Source organism: Podarcis vaucheri (assembly GCF_965113315.1).
Source record: "Podarcis vaucheri genome assembly, chromosome: 15".
Lineage (NCBI taxonomy): Eukaryota > Metazoa > Chordata > Lepidosauria > Squamata > Lacertidae > Podarcis > Podarcis vaucheri.
The window spans coordinates 23,504,339-23,521,668 of NC_138753.1; the positions used below are offsets into that span (position 1 = coordinate 23,504,339).

A 17,330-nucleotide genomic window follows, 5' to 3' on the forward strand; every position below is an offset into this window, starting at 1 on the left:
CTAGATGCTATACTCCTATTGATGCAGCCCAGTCAATAGGACCACTTTCCCCTAATCTGCAGCCTCAAGCATCTCACCAGAAGGCACCAGGGCACCAGATTATAGTGGTGCAGGTCTGAATCCAGCTGGTCTTCCCATGCCCAGGAATGCCTAGATGACAAATGTCCCATCTAACCAATGGCTTGGCTGAACCCAATCAAGTCTAGGAGACAGGAAGTGGTTCTGAAAAGCAAGGTATGAATGCAGAGAGATGGACTCCACTGGGGTGCCCTGGGACCTGAGAGAAGTGGAATCCTCTAAATTGTGAGTGGTTCTTAACCCACCACTCCTCTCTCTTGTTGGCTTCCAGCATTCCTGCCCATCCCTCTCATTTCACTAAGTTTAGATCACTCTTCCTCACTGCTTTCTCCCATCTGCTTCTGCTGCTCTCCCACTCAAATACACAGCATGCTCACTACTCCTCTTGGCGCACACGCACAGCGACATAAATATTCACTGGAATTATAGAAACAGAGCACTCTCTGGGTTGGAAGGCCCCTCCAGTTAATCACCTCATCCATCCCCTTGCCTCCGAGTCAATGGAGATTTCATTATCCCTAAACCAGTCTTTGTAAAAAGGGTGTCTGATTTCATCTGTGTGATCTCAGGAAATAGCCCTTCTCCTCTGAAACCTTCTGCCCTCACCTTCTCGGTGAGCCTAGATGGGAAAGGGAAACATGCACAATGTTGACCCAGGGCTTTTTCTCTCTGCCTGCTGCTGCTTTAGGCTCACCATTTCACATTTTAACACAAAGCTGCAATGGGAGAGGGGGAGGTTTTAGCTACTTGGCTCCTGATTTAAGTCTTGCAGAGTTGTCAGCTCAATTGTCTCGCCTCCCAAAAGCTTGACTGAAAACTAAAATGCACCCAAAATTGTCTGTGGTTTCCACATGGGGAAGGAGACAGTGTGGTGTAGTGGTTAGGGACTAGGATCTGGGAGACCAAGGTTCCAATCCCCACTCAGCCATGAAGCTCACTGGGTGACTTTGGGCCAGTCACTCGCTCTCAGTCTGACCTCCCTCACAGGGTTCCTGTGAGGATATTATGGGGAGGAGGAGGGGAACCAAGTATGCCACCTTGGAGCTCCTTGGAGGAAAGATGGAATATGAATGAAATAAACAAAGTCCCTGCAGGGACACACCCGATCCCCCTCTCTGATTTTAATACAACTGGTTGGTTCAACCCCGCACTGGTAAGCGCAGAGGAAGTGCAAAGTTTCTCCAAACAGTCAAGGTGGTGGATGCAATGGAGCCAATAGCTGGGGTGATGTGGGGCTGCAGTGGAGAATCCGCCCATATGCAGCTCTACCTCTCTTTTAAATCAGAACCAGTGAAGGCGGTGAAGGTCCTGTGTTCTGGAGGCAGTTGGAGGATGGATGGCGGCTAGCAGATTGAGGTTGAATCCTGACAAGACAGAAGTACTGTTTTGGGGGGACAGGGGGTGGGCGGGTGGGGGGGATTCCCTGGTCCTGAATAGGGTAACTGTGCCTTTGAAGGACCAGGTGCGCAGCCTGGAAGTCATTTTAGACTCACAGCTGTCCATGGAGGTGCAGGTTAATTCTGTGTCCAGGGCAGCTGTCTACCAGCTCCACCTGGTATTCAGGCTGAGACCCTACTTGCCTGCAGACTGTCTCGCCAGAGTGGTGCATGCTCTAGTTATCTCCCGCTTGGACTACTGCAATGTGCTGTACGTGGAGCTACCTTTAAAGGTGACCCGGAAACTGCAATTAATCCAGAATGCTGCAGCTAGACCGGTGACTGGGAGTGGCTGCTGGGACCACATAACACCGGTCCTGAGAGATCTGCATTAGCTCCCAGTACGTTTCCGAGCACAAGTGTTGGTGTTGACCTTTAAAGCCCTAAATGGCGTTGGTCCTGTATACTTGAAGGAGCGTCTCCACCCCCATCATTCAGTCTGGACACTGAGGTCCAGCGCCGAGGGCCTTCTGGCGGTTCCCTCATTGTGAGAAGTGAGATTACAGGGCCTTCTCGGTAGTGGTGCCCACCCTGTGGAATGCCCTCCCTTCAGATGTAAAGGAAATAAGCAGCTATCTTATCTTTAAAAGATATCTGAAGGCACCCCTGTTTAGGGAAGGTTTTAATATTTAATGCTGTATTGTTTTTAATACTCGATTGGAAGCCGCCCAGAGTGGCTGGGGAAACTCAGCCAGATGGGTGGGGTATAAATAAATTATTATTATTATTATTATTATTATTATTATTATTATTATTATTAGGAAATGTCACATTGCAATAGGTGGAATGCAATCAGCTTATCTTTTTCTGGCTCACCCTACTTGCGTGACAAGGCCCCGGGCCCTGTAGTTCCCTTATATAATAAACACACATGGGCACGGATAATTAAGTCCAATAGGCTAAAATAAGCCACAACTTTATTGGTTACAGATGTTTGCGGTTTGGCTTAGGCATTGGGTGGAACCAGACTATATCCTGACTCCTGCCCATCTGCAGGGAGTTGCATTAAGGGTAAACCACCAGTGGGGGAGCCCTATGACATACGTCAAATCAAGACACACACACCCCGGGTCCCCGATGGGTCATGGCATGGCCCAAGCCCACACCCGGGCTTTGGACAGAATACCCTTATCGAGGAGGGGCGGGCGGAGGCAACAACCTGCCCTCCCATCACAAAGGCTTACCCAATGCCTAACCACCACTTGAGCCAAATGACTCACCATCAACACCCTCACACCTGCAACCAATCTCTAATGCCCTCCATGATGTCAACCAGCCGAAATGTCATTTCCCCAATTGGAAAGGTGAACGCCATCATTGCGAAACAAGACCTCCTGGTCCAAAGTAATGGCGGGGTGCCGTATCATCCTACCAAATGAGCTCTCGCGGGTTGCAAGCAGGGATCTCACTACCTGGCTAGGGGTGGGGGAGGAATTTGATTCAATAATTCACACTTCCCCATACAATAAAGCACGGTGATGTGTGGGAAGACCTGAATAAATCCACCACAAATGCCCTAATATTGCATCAATGACATTCACCCCCCCTCCCAAAAGCCCATCAGTCTGGGGGGCTCCTGAGTTATAGCCCTCCCCCATGTACATGACTGGTCCCACACTTGATGGCAGGGACCCCACTCAGTGCAAGGCAACCCTCCATTTACTCAGGGGGAAAGACAAATGATCTGAGCCCACAGTTAACGAAAGCCACCCCTGATGGATAGGAATGCTTGTTTTATGGCTTTGAAGTACGACAGATAAAACTGCCAAGGAAGGGTTTTTTACAAAATCATTTATACGGCATAATAGAGCTATTGAGAAACGATCACGAGAAATCCACACAACGGCGTGCAAATGAGAAAGATTTGCCAATGGCAGAAGAAATCTCTCACACAAAAGTTAATTTCAAGAGGAGAAGAAATTTTATTCAGCCTCTTCCCAAGCCCATCCTTGAATTATAGCATTAGAAAGCTGATATCCATTTTAAAGAACGCCAGAAAGGAAACTGTAGCTACTTCTCGTCATTAACCACCGCCTCCCCTCACAAGATAGATCGGCCCCTTCGTCAGAAAAAAAGAGCCCCCCAATTTCTAAGCACACTGAAGCTGTGCCAAAGGAAATTAAAGCTCAAAAAGCAATTTTTAATTGTTATGAGGGAAGGTTCGATGCTGAGGGCCGTATTTTCCGGTACGTTTGCAAGGACACCAGCTTAGGTCCTTTCATCATCACTTTGCAGTCATATCCCTGGCATTAAAGTCCCAGTATGGGCTGGATCCTGTCAATACTTCCTGATAAAGCTGATCTATACATGAACAGCTACACCCACTTTACAACAAACAGCTGCAAGGGCCTAACAAGAACAAAAAAACCACCCCACATGCACACTAGAACCAGAAAACATGGCAGGCTGTTAACAGTGTGCTGTAGTGGTTAGAGTGACACAACAGACTAGAGTATGGGAGACCAGGGTTCAAATAGCCACTCAGCCACAATGCTTACTGGGTGACTTCGGCCAGTCACTGCCTCTCAGCCTGATGTATTTCACAGGGTTGTTGTGAGATAGAAAGGAGGAGAGGGGAGAGCCATGTATATTACCTTGAGCTCCTTAGAGAAAAAGGAAGAATTTAAATAAATGGAATAAATAAATAAATTGAGAACACATTTACCATCAATACATAGATCTTAAATGAAGCATTTAAGTTAATGTAAGACCCTAAAGAGGCATCTACACAAAATTGAGTCTCAATTTATGTTCAAATGTAGCCAGGGTAGTGAGATCCTCATATCAATGCAATAAATATAAGATTACAAATAATAATAATTGGTAGTGGCGCACGCCCTGTGGAACTCCCTCCCACCAGATGTCAAGGAAATAAACAACTATCTGACTTTTAGAAGACATCTGAAGGCAGCCCTGTTTTGGGAAGCTTTTAATATTTGATGAATTATTGTATTTTAATATTTTGCTGGAAGCCACCCAGAGTGGCTGGGGAAACCCAGCCAGATGGGCAGGATATAAATAATAAATTATTACTATTAATTCGTACCACCTCTTAAAAATAAACATGTCATGAATTGACCTGTTTGACTTTCCCAGTCATCGTGGTTGCAATGTTAAACAATTGCTTGTCCGTTTTCCTACACCAGCCAGCCAGGTGTCCCTGGGAAACTCACAAGTAGGCCGTCCCTTTTGCTTATCCCCTGTATCTGGTATTGAAAGATATACTGTCTCTGAACATGGATGCTCCATTTAGCTGCCAGATTTATTAGCCATCAGAAGACATCTTTCACAAATTTGCCCAAATGCTTCTAAAAAAAAACTAAAAATGGCCTTGCAGAGTCTCCATAATGCAATGTAAACAAGCTGGAAAAGAGGGGGCACGTGGGTTTCTTTGGCTTGGCAGAAAAGGCTTATGAAAAACTTGGATAAGTGCATTGCTTAGGAGATGATGTTGCTCCTAGTCTACATATTTCACAACTTTTCAAGTCCTTTAATACTAATACTAATAAAATACAAATACAGAGGAACCCTGCATCTCCCCCAGATTTCTCTCTCCTCTTCCTCTCATTCATGGCATCTGTGGAAGCGCCAGACACATCGCAGCTTGAACAGGTCAGCTTTTGTCAATAAGACTCTTATGACGGTGGGGGGAGCGGGGGGGGCAGAGCTGAAGAAATGTCTTACCAGATTAGTGAAGATATACGTGTAATAGGCTGACACCATTCCCAGTTCAGCTGCCTGCAAAGGAGAAGAGATGAGAGATTATGACAGCAGAAAGCAACCCGTTTTTTTTGCTGCAGGGAGAGAGAATGTTTGCACATCACAGATGCATCCTGATCTGAAGCTTATGAACTCTATTTTGCAATGGGCGTGTCCTTTAGTTCAGAGACACTCATGTACAGCTGCAATTGTCATCTTCTAGCTCCCATTTTCTTGCTGTTGACTCCATCCTATGTATCCTCAGTCACTCACTCGGTTGTTCAGTGAGATTTGCTGCTTTGGATGTGTGCCTAGGATCTTCGGAAGGTAGCTCAGTAGTACTGCTCATGCTTGGAATGGTAGAAGATTACAGATACAGCCCCCCCAGGTTCTCCAAGGAAAAGGTAGCATTGTGAGCTGAGGACCCTCCACCCGCATAGGATTATAATAATACACACAGAAACATTATTTTAGGTTAATGGGCAAAATTAGCCTAGGCTCTTCGGAAGGTAGCTCAGTGATACTGCTCATGCTTGGAATGGTAGAAGATTACAGATACAGCCCCCCAGAATCTCCAAGGAAAAGGTAGCATTGTGAGTTGAGGACCCTCCACCCGCATAGGATTATAATAATACACACAGAAACATTATTTTAGGTTAATGGGCAAAATTAGCCTAGGCTCTTCGGAAGGTAGCTCAGTGGTACTGCTCATGCTTGGAATGGTAGAAGATTACAGATACAGCCCCCCAGAATCTCCAAGGAAAAGGTAGCATTGTGAGCTGAGGACCCTCCACCCGCATAGGATTATAATAATACACACAGAAACATTATTTTAGGTTAATGGGCAAAATTAGGCCACAACTTTTATTGGTTACAGCATGTGAGTAGTATTGGCTTAGGCACTGGATGAAACAGCAATACTAGACTCCACCCCGCACAGCTGGGAGTCATATCAGGGTTAACAACCAATGGGAGGAGCTTGTTGATGCAAATACAACTGGAAGTTCCCCTATGACCTCACCGGGGATCGTGCCATGGCCCTAGCCACCAGCAGGGCATCGGACAGGATCCACGACCGCCTGATTCCTTTAACGGAATACCCAAAAGAGGAGGGGTAGATGATGGCGCATACCCAATCCTCCAACACAGCACACATATTCCAATGCCTAACCACCAATACAAGAAAGTTGTGACAAATTGCTACGAGGTAGGCGAAAAAACCAAGAGGCTGGTGCCAATTTGCCAAATGGATAAAAAAGTCCTACCAGGCCCCTTGGACAACCAAGGCAACCAACCAAAGTCCATAGCAAGGTCAATACGCAAAAAGAAGCTGACCTAAGAGGGCGGGAGATCTGAAGAAAGCAGGAAGAGACCGGGAGCAGAGCGCTGCTGCGGCTGTTTAAATGCATTTAGCCCCGCCCACCAGCCGGCCCTATTGGTCAGCTGGGAGGCTTGGCTGCAGCAGCAGCAGCAATCAGGAGCAGGGAGCCGAATACGCCTCCCTGCCCCCGCGGGAGGCTGCTCCCGCTCACAACCCCTCCCTTCTGGGTGGAGGAGAGGTCTTAAAAGGTCCTTTGAAATTCTGCTTGGAATTTTGGGTAGCTGCAGCCAGCCAGGTGAGAAGGAGTTGGCTACTGGATAGGAGTAAGGGCCAGGCAATCGACACTTGGAGGCGAGAGAGAAGCATGTCAATGCTGATTCAAGGTCCAGCCAATTAGGATTCTTCACTTTCAGCTTCTCCTGCAAATAGGAGAAGCACAGTTGCTCCTGTGCTTAATTGTGTTTTGAAGTATATGCATATGTCCCCAAAGGGTGACTGCATGTATAATAAGCTCATCTCCTTATACACCTTATTACAGGTGAATTTTTCAAATATAGCAAGCAGGAGTATCCCTTGTTTTGGTGGTGTGGGGCAGGGTGATGAGATAGAAAAGGGCAACCAAAATGAGCAACTCCCTGTGAGTAAAGGGTGCTGCCTATGGGACTTTTTAATTCTGAGAAAATGTGAGTAAGAGGTGACATGATGGAAGTGTTTAAAATTGTGGCTGGCATGCAGAGACTGGAGAGAGAACAGTTTTTCTTCCTCTCTCATAAGACTAGAACTCATGGGCAATAATAGGTGAGACTGAATGCTGTAAGCAGTGCTTCCCCCCCAAAAAAGAATGTTTAAGGGTACTCTCATTTTGACTCAAGAAAATCACCATTTTGTAGTTCAAATCAGGAAAAATAAATACAGTAAATGGTCAAAAGTACAAAGATTCACAAAAAGTTTAGGGGTATGCATACCCCTGCGTACCCCGAGGGAAAAAAAGCACTGGCTGTAAGATTCAAGAAAGTATGTCTTCATGCAGCACATAGTTAAAACTATGGAACTCTCTCCCACTAGATGCAGTGATGGCCACCAACTTGGATGCCTTTAAAAGAGGACGGGTTTAAAACAGACCCCTCTATCCATCCAGGCAAGCTAGGGGCATTATCAGAATTCAAGGACATATTCCAGCTGGGCTAAAACACTCAAGGAGGGTGTGAAGCAGAGGGAGTGAGGGGTGTGGACTGGGGAGAATTCCAGTGGCCAGATAGAAAGGCCCAGAGGGTCTGGGTTTCTCTGCTCCTGGACAAAATGGACCCATTTTGGTCTGATCTGAATCTTAGGCTTTTATTGGAAGCATGAAGAAACAGAAAGCGTGATTTGTTTGTGTTTCCTTCCCATTCCACCTCTTAGTAATATGCAAAGCTGCTGAAGTGAAATCGAAGCACAAATAAATTAGAGTTGCCACCCTGCCCAAATTTAGTGTGGGGGGGAGGGGGAGGGAGGCACTGCTCATTCACATATGCAAATGCATTTAAGTGTAGAACATTTAAAATCGTTGCCTGGGGTAGTGGGAGAACTAAAAAAAGCCATCCAGGTGACAAACAGCTCAAGAGAGACACAGACGCTCCTCAATTACAATCAGTCATTTGCTTCAGAGCAGGTTTCTGTGGCATCTCAGTCTTTGTAGCTGGCAACCCTCCCATTATCCCTGAGGGAAGTGAGCGGCAGAAATATCTGAGGCTGGTATTTGAAAACTCCTATCCAGAAGTTCCTCCTAGTTTTAAAGTCATTTGCCCCCTTTCATTTGGGGATGGGAGGGTTGAAGGAACCTTCCTTGTGAAAGAAATAATAACTGATCAAATGCTAAACTGTAAGAAAGAACATAAGAAGAGTCTGCTCAGTGCTGGATTTATGTATAGGCTAAGTAGGCTGAAGCCTAGGGCCTCTAAATCTAGGGGGCCTCGCCAGCCCTCCCGCTCCCCAGTGGGCAGTCTCTCCTCTCCCAAAATTGCAAACCCAAGACTTCATGCAAGGGCAGGGCAACTCAGGCCCGGCAACTATTATACTCAGGGCTAGCCAGTGGGGCCCAATTTGAAGCAGTGGGGCGCAACTTGATTTTTTTTTGGGGGGGGGGTAGGGCCCCAGTTCACAGCCAAAGTCTGCAAAATCTTATAGATATAAATAAAATCCATCTAGATTGCCCTGGTGCTGGGGGCCCCTTAGGAGCGGCATGCGGAGCCCAGTTTGGCCCAATTGCTCCAATTGCGTTAAGGTCAGCCCTGATGAGACTGTGCAGGTCCCTGGTGTCACCATTCAGAGTACAGACTCAAGAACTTGTTATGGAAATAAGGCGGGGCACTTATTGGAAATCAGTTTTGTCACCTCTTCCCCCCCAAACCCTGAGGCAGTGAGCCCAGCCACCTTTTATTCAGTCGCATAAGTACTACACTACAGCATGGCCATAAACCTGTATGTTCAACTGCTGAAATATACATTCAATATGAAGCAATGGAGATTTATGTTACTGCTTTATGAATAAACATGGTGTTTTATGAATGGACTCTGTATTTTGTGAATTACCTAAGAGCCACCAACAGGGAGCTCTAGAATCTGACAGCTAACCAATTGGGTACTACCAAACAGCGACCCCTATTGCTGAAAGCAGGTAACCAGCAGGGAATGCTTCAGCTCAGCCTTTGCACTGTTGACTAAACACCCCCTGCTGTGCAGATAATGGGGAAAGATCATAAATCGTATCCCTTCTGGCATCCTGGCCAACTCTATTACACTGGTGTAAACCCTGGTGCACCAGAAGCCCAGAATAGCAGCGAATAAAATCCTCTCATATGTCAGCAACTGATAAGACTTGTCAACCAGTTCTTCCAAAGCCTTCCTAAATTATAAAGCTCCACAATACAGGCCAAAAGAGAGCAGGTCTGGGAAGAGCGAAGCATACAATGGGCACCACCGGTGAAAAGGCCCTGCTCCGTGTAGCTCCTGCCCTGTCATTTGATAGTGTGCCCACTTATTCCCCTTCTTGACATGGAATGCTCTTTGTTGGAGTCTCCAGGTCCAGTACAAAGACCACAAGAAGGGAGAGCAGGGACCTTGAAGTCCCCAACAGCTGTTAATCAAGCAAGCAAGTACACGGGTCACATTTGTCACAGTCAGGACGCCTATGTCCTGGCCAGGCCTGCACCCAATCTTGTTTTTGTACAATCTTGTTTGTCCTCAGTAACCAAAATTATATTATCAATATATACACAGGGGCGGAGGAAGGGGGTCGGAGGGGGCAGGCTGCCCTGGGTGCCACTCTGAGAGGGGTGACAAGATGGCCCCTGCCTCCCCCCAGCTGTAGAGTAGCTGAGGGCACGTGCAGTCCGCCTGTATGGTCGCCGTGCAAGCGTATTACTTTTATTCCCAGGCCGTCAGCTTGGGAGCCAACCAGGAACTGCGCAACACTAGAAGGATTAGCAAACACAAGGAATGCTTTAGCTATTTGTCTTCCATTTCTGAACCCAAAGAATCTGGTTGTGGTCCAGTAAGTACCTGCAGCTAACCCTAGGCTATTACAGGGAAGCTGCACACTTTCACTGGTGAGTTGTAACACTGATTGATGACTAGCATGTGTAAATGGTCCTGTGCAGATATAACACCAAAGACAACACTCGCATTTCACATCACCTATCTTTCAAACACACTGTTTGCCTTGGTTTTTCTGCAACTGATGAATGACTACATTGAGTTATTATGAGTCCTGTGTGGGAATGAACCATCCCCAGTCTATCAGGGCTTTCATATCACTCTTTGAAACTTCAAACATGATGTTCTTCAGTCAGACTGTCATACAGATAAAGAAACCTCTGCTTGATTAATGATACGTTAGTTGATTAATCAATCAATTAAAACTGCATAAATCTGCATTTGAATAAAAGTAATACTTGTAAAGAAAAAATAATTCTTGTTTTTAGACAACGCACACACAGTGCTTGATGAACCTCATCAATAGGGCCCAATGGTCTTCTGCCATGGGGTGGAGATCTGCTTCCTCAGTTTTATTGAGTCTATTGAAACTTGACTGAATCGTTTTAAAGCTGTCCTTATAGTTTCATATTTTATTGCTCTGTTTCTTATTAATAACATTTTCATTATATTAGAATTTTATTGTATTAGAGCATTCTATGTAATAAATTTGCATATCCTGTCTGTCTGTCTGTCTGTCTGTCTGTCTGTCTCTCCAGCCATCTTGAACTTTTAGGAAAGGAACACAGCAAATGTTTAAATAAATACATGTAAAGACTGCAATCCTAAATACACTTGTCCATGACCCATTGAACACAGGAGGATTTCTCGTGTAAATATTGTGCCTGCCTTAAAATGGTGTCTGGATGCAGTCCTTGGCTGAATGAGTTACAACTGGCTCCTGAAAAGATGGAGATATTATGAATGGATTTTTTCCTAGGTTTGCAAACTGGGCTGTATATGTATAAATGTACAGTGGTACCCATTTGACTTCCAAAATGTTCAAAAACCAAGGCATGGCTTCTGATTGGCACAGGCGCCCCAGAAACAATAGCCGGCAACCACATCGGACATTTGGCCTCTGAAAAACATTCGAAAACCGGAACACTTACTTCCGGGTTTTCAGCGTTTGGGAGCTGATTTGTTTGTCAACTAAGCTGTTTGAGAACCAAGGTTCCACTGTATATGTATATGGGTTCTAGGTGGGGATGAAGGAGCAGGTCCATAGTCTTTTATTCACACAAGAACCCTCTGAGGTAGATTACAATGAGATATAGCAACTGGTCCAACGGAACCTAATGAAATGTATGGCTAAGCAAGAGTTGAACCTAGATCTCCCAGGCCTGACATTCTCCCAAGCCTGACAGAGCTACCTTGAGTGGCAGAGAAAAAAACAAAAAAGTTCTTTCCTAGCATCTCGTTCTGCTCTTCTGCTCCAAACACTGCCTCCTCTCATATTCACTGTGCAAATCTGAACCTGCTTTTTAGCTAGGGGCAGGCAGGCACATCAGTTCTCTGTGCAACCAGCTTTGAAGTCAGAAGCTTTCCATTCCAAGGGCAGCTAATCAAAGAAAGCCGCAAATTATTTTTCCTGGCCTTCTTCACACAAACATACACATACTGGCAGGTGGGAAGCCAGGATGGGGCTGTCAGCAGAGAAGCAACCGTGCAACTCTGGACCATATGGGGGGAGGGTGTGAACTGAGAGTCAGTGGCAGATTCATCGTTCAAGGTTGGTAGGGCTGGAAAGTCAGAGCTCCGTAAATCAAAGATAGTATTTCAACTGCGCTAGCAAAGAAGCACGGGGAGGTGACCAGGTGGGAACACGGAATGACATCCTGTTGGGAATGGAGATGCATTGCCAACCGAGATAAAAGGCAGGCAGTTTGATTGGCAGAGCTCATTCTTCATGAAAATATGGGACAAGTTAGACTGATGGGAGAGAGAAGGGGGGAAATGGAGCAGTCCATGGCATGGAAATAAGAAAGCTATGCATGGCCCACTTCCAATATCTCTACACTTCCATTCAGGACCAGAACATCTGAATAGGAAGCATATACAGTGGTACCTTGGGTTAAGTACTTAATTCATTCCGGAGGTCCATACTTAACCTGAAACTGTTCTTAACCTGAAGCACCACTTTAGCTAAAGGGGCCTCCTGCTGCCGCCGTGCCGTCGTAGTGCGATTGCTGTTCTCATCCTGAAGCAAAGTTCTTAACCTGAAGCACTAGTTCTGGGTTAGCAGAGTCTGTAACCTGAAGCGTATGTAACCCGAGGTACCACTGTACATAAGAACACAAGAAAAGCTTGCTTCATCAGGACAATAGCCCTTCTAGTCCAGCATCCTGTTTTCAGTGGCCAACCCGATGCCTGCAGGAAACCCCCAAGGAGGACTCAAGCACCAGAGCCCTCTCCCCTCCTGTGGTCTTCAGCAACTGGAATTCAGAAACATCACTGCCTCCGACCATGGAGGGACAGCCTAGCCATTGTGGCTACTAGCCACTGCTAGCCTTAACCTCCATGAATTTGTCTAATTCTCTTTTAAAGCCATTCAAGTTGGTGGCAATCACGGCCTCCTGCAGGAGCGAGTTCCACAGATCAACTATGTGCTGTGTGCAGAAGTGGTACTTTCTTTTATCTGTTCGTCGGACGCCCTTGAATTCTACTAATTTTCAGAGAGGGGAAAAAACTTTTCTCTATCCACTTCCTCCAAGCCATGAATAATTTTATGAACTTCTATCATGTCGCCTCTTACTCTTCTCTAAACTAAAAAGCCCCAAGCATGGAAACCTTCCCTCAGAGGAGAGTTGCATAAAAATATATACTTGAATTCCAACGTACGTAAGTCAGATACATGCAGTCAATTACCAGATTTCTTTAAAAGGAAATGGACCGTGTGGTTTTGACCTGCACACTTTGGACTGTACACACACGGGAATTATTTGGAAATGTCAACCCTGTGTGCAAATGCAGAGCCATTGGGTCTAAGGGTAGGTGTACTGCTTGGTCACTGAAGGGAAGTACAATCTCACTTCCCACAATGCAATGGGCCAGACTGAGAGAGAAGCACCATCTGATCTGGCCCAACATTTGTCAGGGAGAGGAAGCGTGCATGCTTTGGCTTCAGGAAGCCTCGGGTTCAATCCCTGATATCTCCAGTTAAAAGGGTGAGGAAGGAGGTGATGAGAGAAAGGCTTTGCCTTATATTATTATTATTAGCAGCCACTCTGGGCGGCTTCCAACAAAACACTAAAATACAATAACTTATTAAACATTAAAAGCTTCCCTAAACAGGGCTGCCTTTAGATGTCTTCTAAAAGTTTGGTAGTTATTTTTCTCATTGACATCTGGTGGGAGGGCGTTCCACAGGGCAGGTGCCACTACCGAGAAGGCCCTCTGCCTGGTTCCCTGTAACTTGGCTTCTCACAGCGAGGGAACCGCCAGAAGGCCCTCGGCGCTGGACCTCAGTCTCCAGGCTGAACGATGGGGGTGGAGATGCTCCTTCAGGTATACTAGACCGAGGCCGTTTAGGGCTTTCAAGGTCAGCACCAACACTCTGAACTGTGCTCGGAAACGTACGGGGAGCCAGTGTAGGTCTTTCAAGACCAGTGTTATATGGTCTCGGCGGTCGCTCCCAGTCACCAGTCTAGCTGCTGCATTCTGGATTACTTGAGACCCTGGAGAGCTGCTGCCAGTCAGAGCAGGCACCACTGGGCAGGTGGGCAAACAGTCTGACCTGATGGAAGGCAGAGCTTCCTACATTCCCAAAGCAATTCCCTCATCACAGTCTCAATACAGCAAAACAATGACAAGTGGAAGCAGGCAGGCAAAGACGCCTGACAGACACTGGAGAGGATCCAAGCAGCTTCACCAGGAGACCCGTAGCTCAGGTTGAAAAGCATGAAAACCTTCTGGGCTTCCTAGGCTTTACATAGGAGGAAGCATTCAGTTCCTCCTAGTTGCTTGAGTGTCTCTTTAGCAGGGCTTCCCAGAAGTATCTGCCCAGTGGTTTGAAAGGAGCCACAGTGGGTAAGCAGCTTGCTCAGTTTCCCATTGTTCCCAGTTTGAGATTGGAAGTGCCAGAGAGAGAGAACAGGCACGTGTGCATGGTGCCACACATGCCCTCTGGTGTGCCCTCAGGGAAACAAAATACCCCTGTCAAAAATAAGAGGTTGCTTATCTTCTGCTTTCAGGGCATGCCTACCAGCAGCAGCAGCAACCGAGTAAAACTTTTGCTACCATCTTCCTGCTTCTCTTTGCTACTGCTTTTGTCTGAAGGGAGAAGGGAGATTCGGGAGCATCCCCGGAGGAGGACCTTGGGCCCACCCAGTGCTGATTTGCAACAGCTGGCCTGATTCCAGACATTTGGGTGGGGTGGTTAAAAATGGAAAAATAGTGGTTTATTTGCTAATTGGTGGGCGGATATATTTTTGTTTATTTGCCATTTTAATGAAATTTGTTATTACTTATATGGTGGGTGTGTAGTTTTTTGTTTCTTCATAAATGTAATGTTAGATGATATATTGACGTATTGTATGATCCCCCTTTTCCCCTTTCCTTATGGTATTGTGTATGGGACGCGGGTGGCGCTGTGGGTTAAACCACAGAGCCTAGGACTTGCTGATCAGAAGGTCGGTGGTTCAAATCCCCACGATGGGGTGAGCTCCCGTTGCTCAGTCCCAGCTCCTGCCAACCTAGCAGTTCGAAAGCACATCAAAGTGCAAGTAGATAAATAGGTACCACTCCGGTGGGAAGGTAAACAGCGTTTCCGTGTGCTGATCTGGTTCACCAGAAATGGCTTAGTCATGCTGGCCACATGACCTGGAAGCTGTACACCGGCTCCCTCAGCCAATAAAGCGAGATGAGCACCGCAACCCCAGAGTTGGTCACGACTGGACCTAATGGTCAGGGGTCCCTTTACCTTTACCTTTATGATCCCCCTTTTTCCCCTTTCCTTATGGTATTGTGTATGTGTGTGAGAGAATATATACATTGCTGTAAGTCATTTGAAGACCTTCAGGTGACAAGTGACTAATGCGTTTGTTAGTTAGTTAGTTAGTTAGTTAGTTAGTTAGTTAACACCCCATCTAGCAGGGTTCATCTGGAGCTCTGGTTAAGTGCTGTGCCAGCTCAGTCTAGCAAATGCTTGCTTTTCACTCTGCAAACCCTGGACCTCACAAGTAGCTGTTTTGGGATCATCACCATCTGTCTTTGCCAAGTTTGCCCTCCCTCTGCAAGTGCCGCAAAAATTCTGAGCTTGCTGAGTTGTACTTTTATGCAGGAGATGAAACACAATCCCATATCTCTATCTGTTTATGTTTCTCCTAAGCCATCTCCCTTAAGAATCTCCTGCTTAAGTGAACCACATTAAACTGTACTGAGGATGTAACAGGGTTTCTCCCCCCTTTTCTTATTTTTAAGAAAAGCAACCCTTTCAATCTTTGACATCTTTATGTCGGTCACGGCAGGAGAATACCCCAGAGAAAGGAGGAGGGGAGTCAAAAGAGCCTCTAGTTCTGTAGCTGTGCAACATTACTATGGCAACAGGCTGAAGGGGTAGCCCTCAATACAGAGCGAATTCATTCAAATCCTTTATTGACTCCGCAGAGAAAGAGGGAGGGAGAAAAGAGAAGCCACATCTTGGCTCTAATTTCCCACACAAAATGCAACAGGTTGAGGTTTTTAGCAAAATATGAAAGGTCAAAACCAAAGGGTGTCCTTTGATTCTAATTCACACATGTACACACCAGCTACTTGGCTGATGAGCAATTAAAATAATGCAGTGGTGCACTGATGAGACCCGTTAGCTTGCAGAAGATCTCTCTAATCTCCCTTCGAGAACTGGGCAGACTCCGTTAGCAACTTATTTTTGACCTTTGTCTGCGGACAGAAGACAAGCTGATCTGTACCTGCAATGACTAATAATGGGGACAACTTTGCATGAACACAAAATCTGCCACTTTTGATCTGAAAGCCCAGGCAGGCAGCGGGGAGTTTCTAAATACAGATACATTCACCAAGCTGCACTCTTCATCTCTGCTCCCTATGGGGAAAACAACCATTAATCGACATCAGAGATGCAGTCACACAGGCATGCAGCTTTTCTGGGAGAACTTTTCCCTCAGCAATAAGTAATGATTGCTTATGTTTTTGTACAATTTCTGTGCAACGACGGCTCCATGAACCGGAGGATAAGTGACAATTTCTTAACAATTAATGTGACAATAACTTAGTGCAGAGTGATTCCAGCAGCCTAGCCAGTAAACCATGTGCAAAGTTATATTCAAGAGTCTTCACGAGTCTTCTAGACAAGAGATGAGGAACCTGTGGCCCTCCAGTGGACCACAATTGCTCTTATCCCTCAATATTGACCATTGTGGCTATGGCAGTTTGGAGATAGAGTCCAAAATATTAGGAGGACCATAGGTTTCCCCAACCCTGCTCTAGTCTGATCCAGTACTAGAAAATGCACAATGAAATTCACTACAAAATGGGAAGGAGAGAAACTTAAGGTTTGAATAAAGTGAGACCGGTAATGCATTCCAATAAAGTGAGATCAGTTATTCCCCAACTGCACTGGCATTGTGCTTTCATTGCATTGAAATGAATGGAACGGAATAACCAAATGACAATGAACTTATATAATTTGCATAAATAATTACACGTTATGAAATCTTGCCACAGCGGACAGTGAGACGAATAATGTAGTTTGGGGTAGAAGACAAATTGCAGCAGGACAAAAACAGGGCCAAGACAGGGCAGATCACAAATCAATGTCTTCTTGCACAGAAATTGGCACTGAGGCCTCAGTATAAATGACTCGGGCCTTAAATACCTGAAAGACCGCCTTCTTCCCTACAGATCCTCTTGGGTACTAAGATCAACGGGGTGGGGGAGGCCTCTTGGTAGTGCCTCTGCCCTCAAACGCTCAGGGTGGTGGCAGTGGCAGACTGGGAGAGGGCCTTATCTGTGGCAGCCCCTAAGTTGTGGAAATCCCTTCTGACACCTACATTACACAGCTTTCAGCTAATACTGAAGATGCACCGGTTCACCCTGGCTTTTGACACTTGAGATTTATGATTTTAGGACCCACCTTATTATTGTAATTTTAAGTTCTTCTAAACTTGAGGTTTTTTTAATATTGTGTTTTAAGATTGCTCAACTTTTACGGTGGGTGGCGTTGCGGACTGGCATCTGGGCACCTGTAGTGACCCAGCTTGGGGATGAGGGATTGATACCTCCTCCATGCCAACCCTGGCCGTGTCCCCCCTTTCCCCCCATGG

The 17,330-nt window shown here is 46.1% G+C and overlaps 1 protein-coding gene across 4 annotated transcripts in view; it reads right to left on the reverse strand.

Annotated features, from left to right (window-relative positions):
- Window positions 1–17,330, reverse strand: part of GRIK4 (glutamate ionotropic receptor kainate type subunit 4) — a 468,306-nt gene that overhangs the window by 116,185 nt on the left and 334,791 nt on the right. For all 4 annotated transcript variants that reach the window (XM_082200947.1, XM_082200945.1, XM_082200946.1 and 1 more), the window contains exon 7: window positions 5,199–5,252. In XM_082200947.1, coding sequence (XP_082057073.1) covers window positions 5,199–5,252 — 54 coding nt within the window. The remainder of the gene's footprint in view (window positions 1–5,198; window positions 5,253–17,330) is intronic.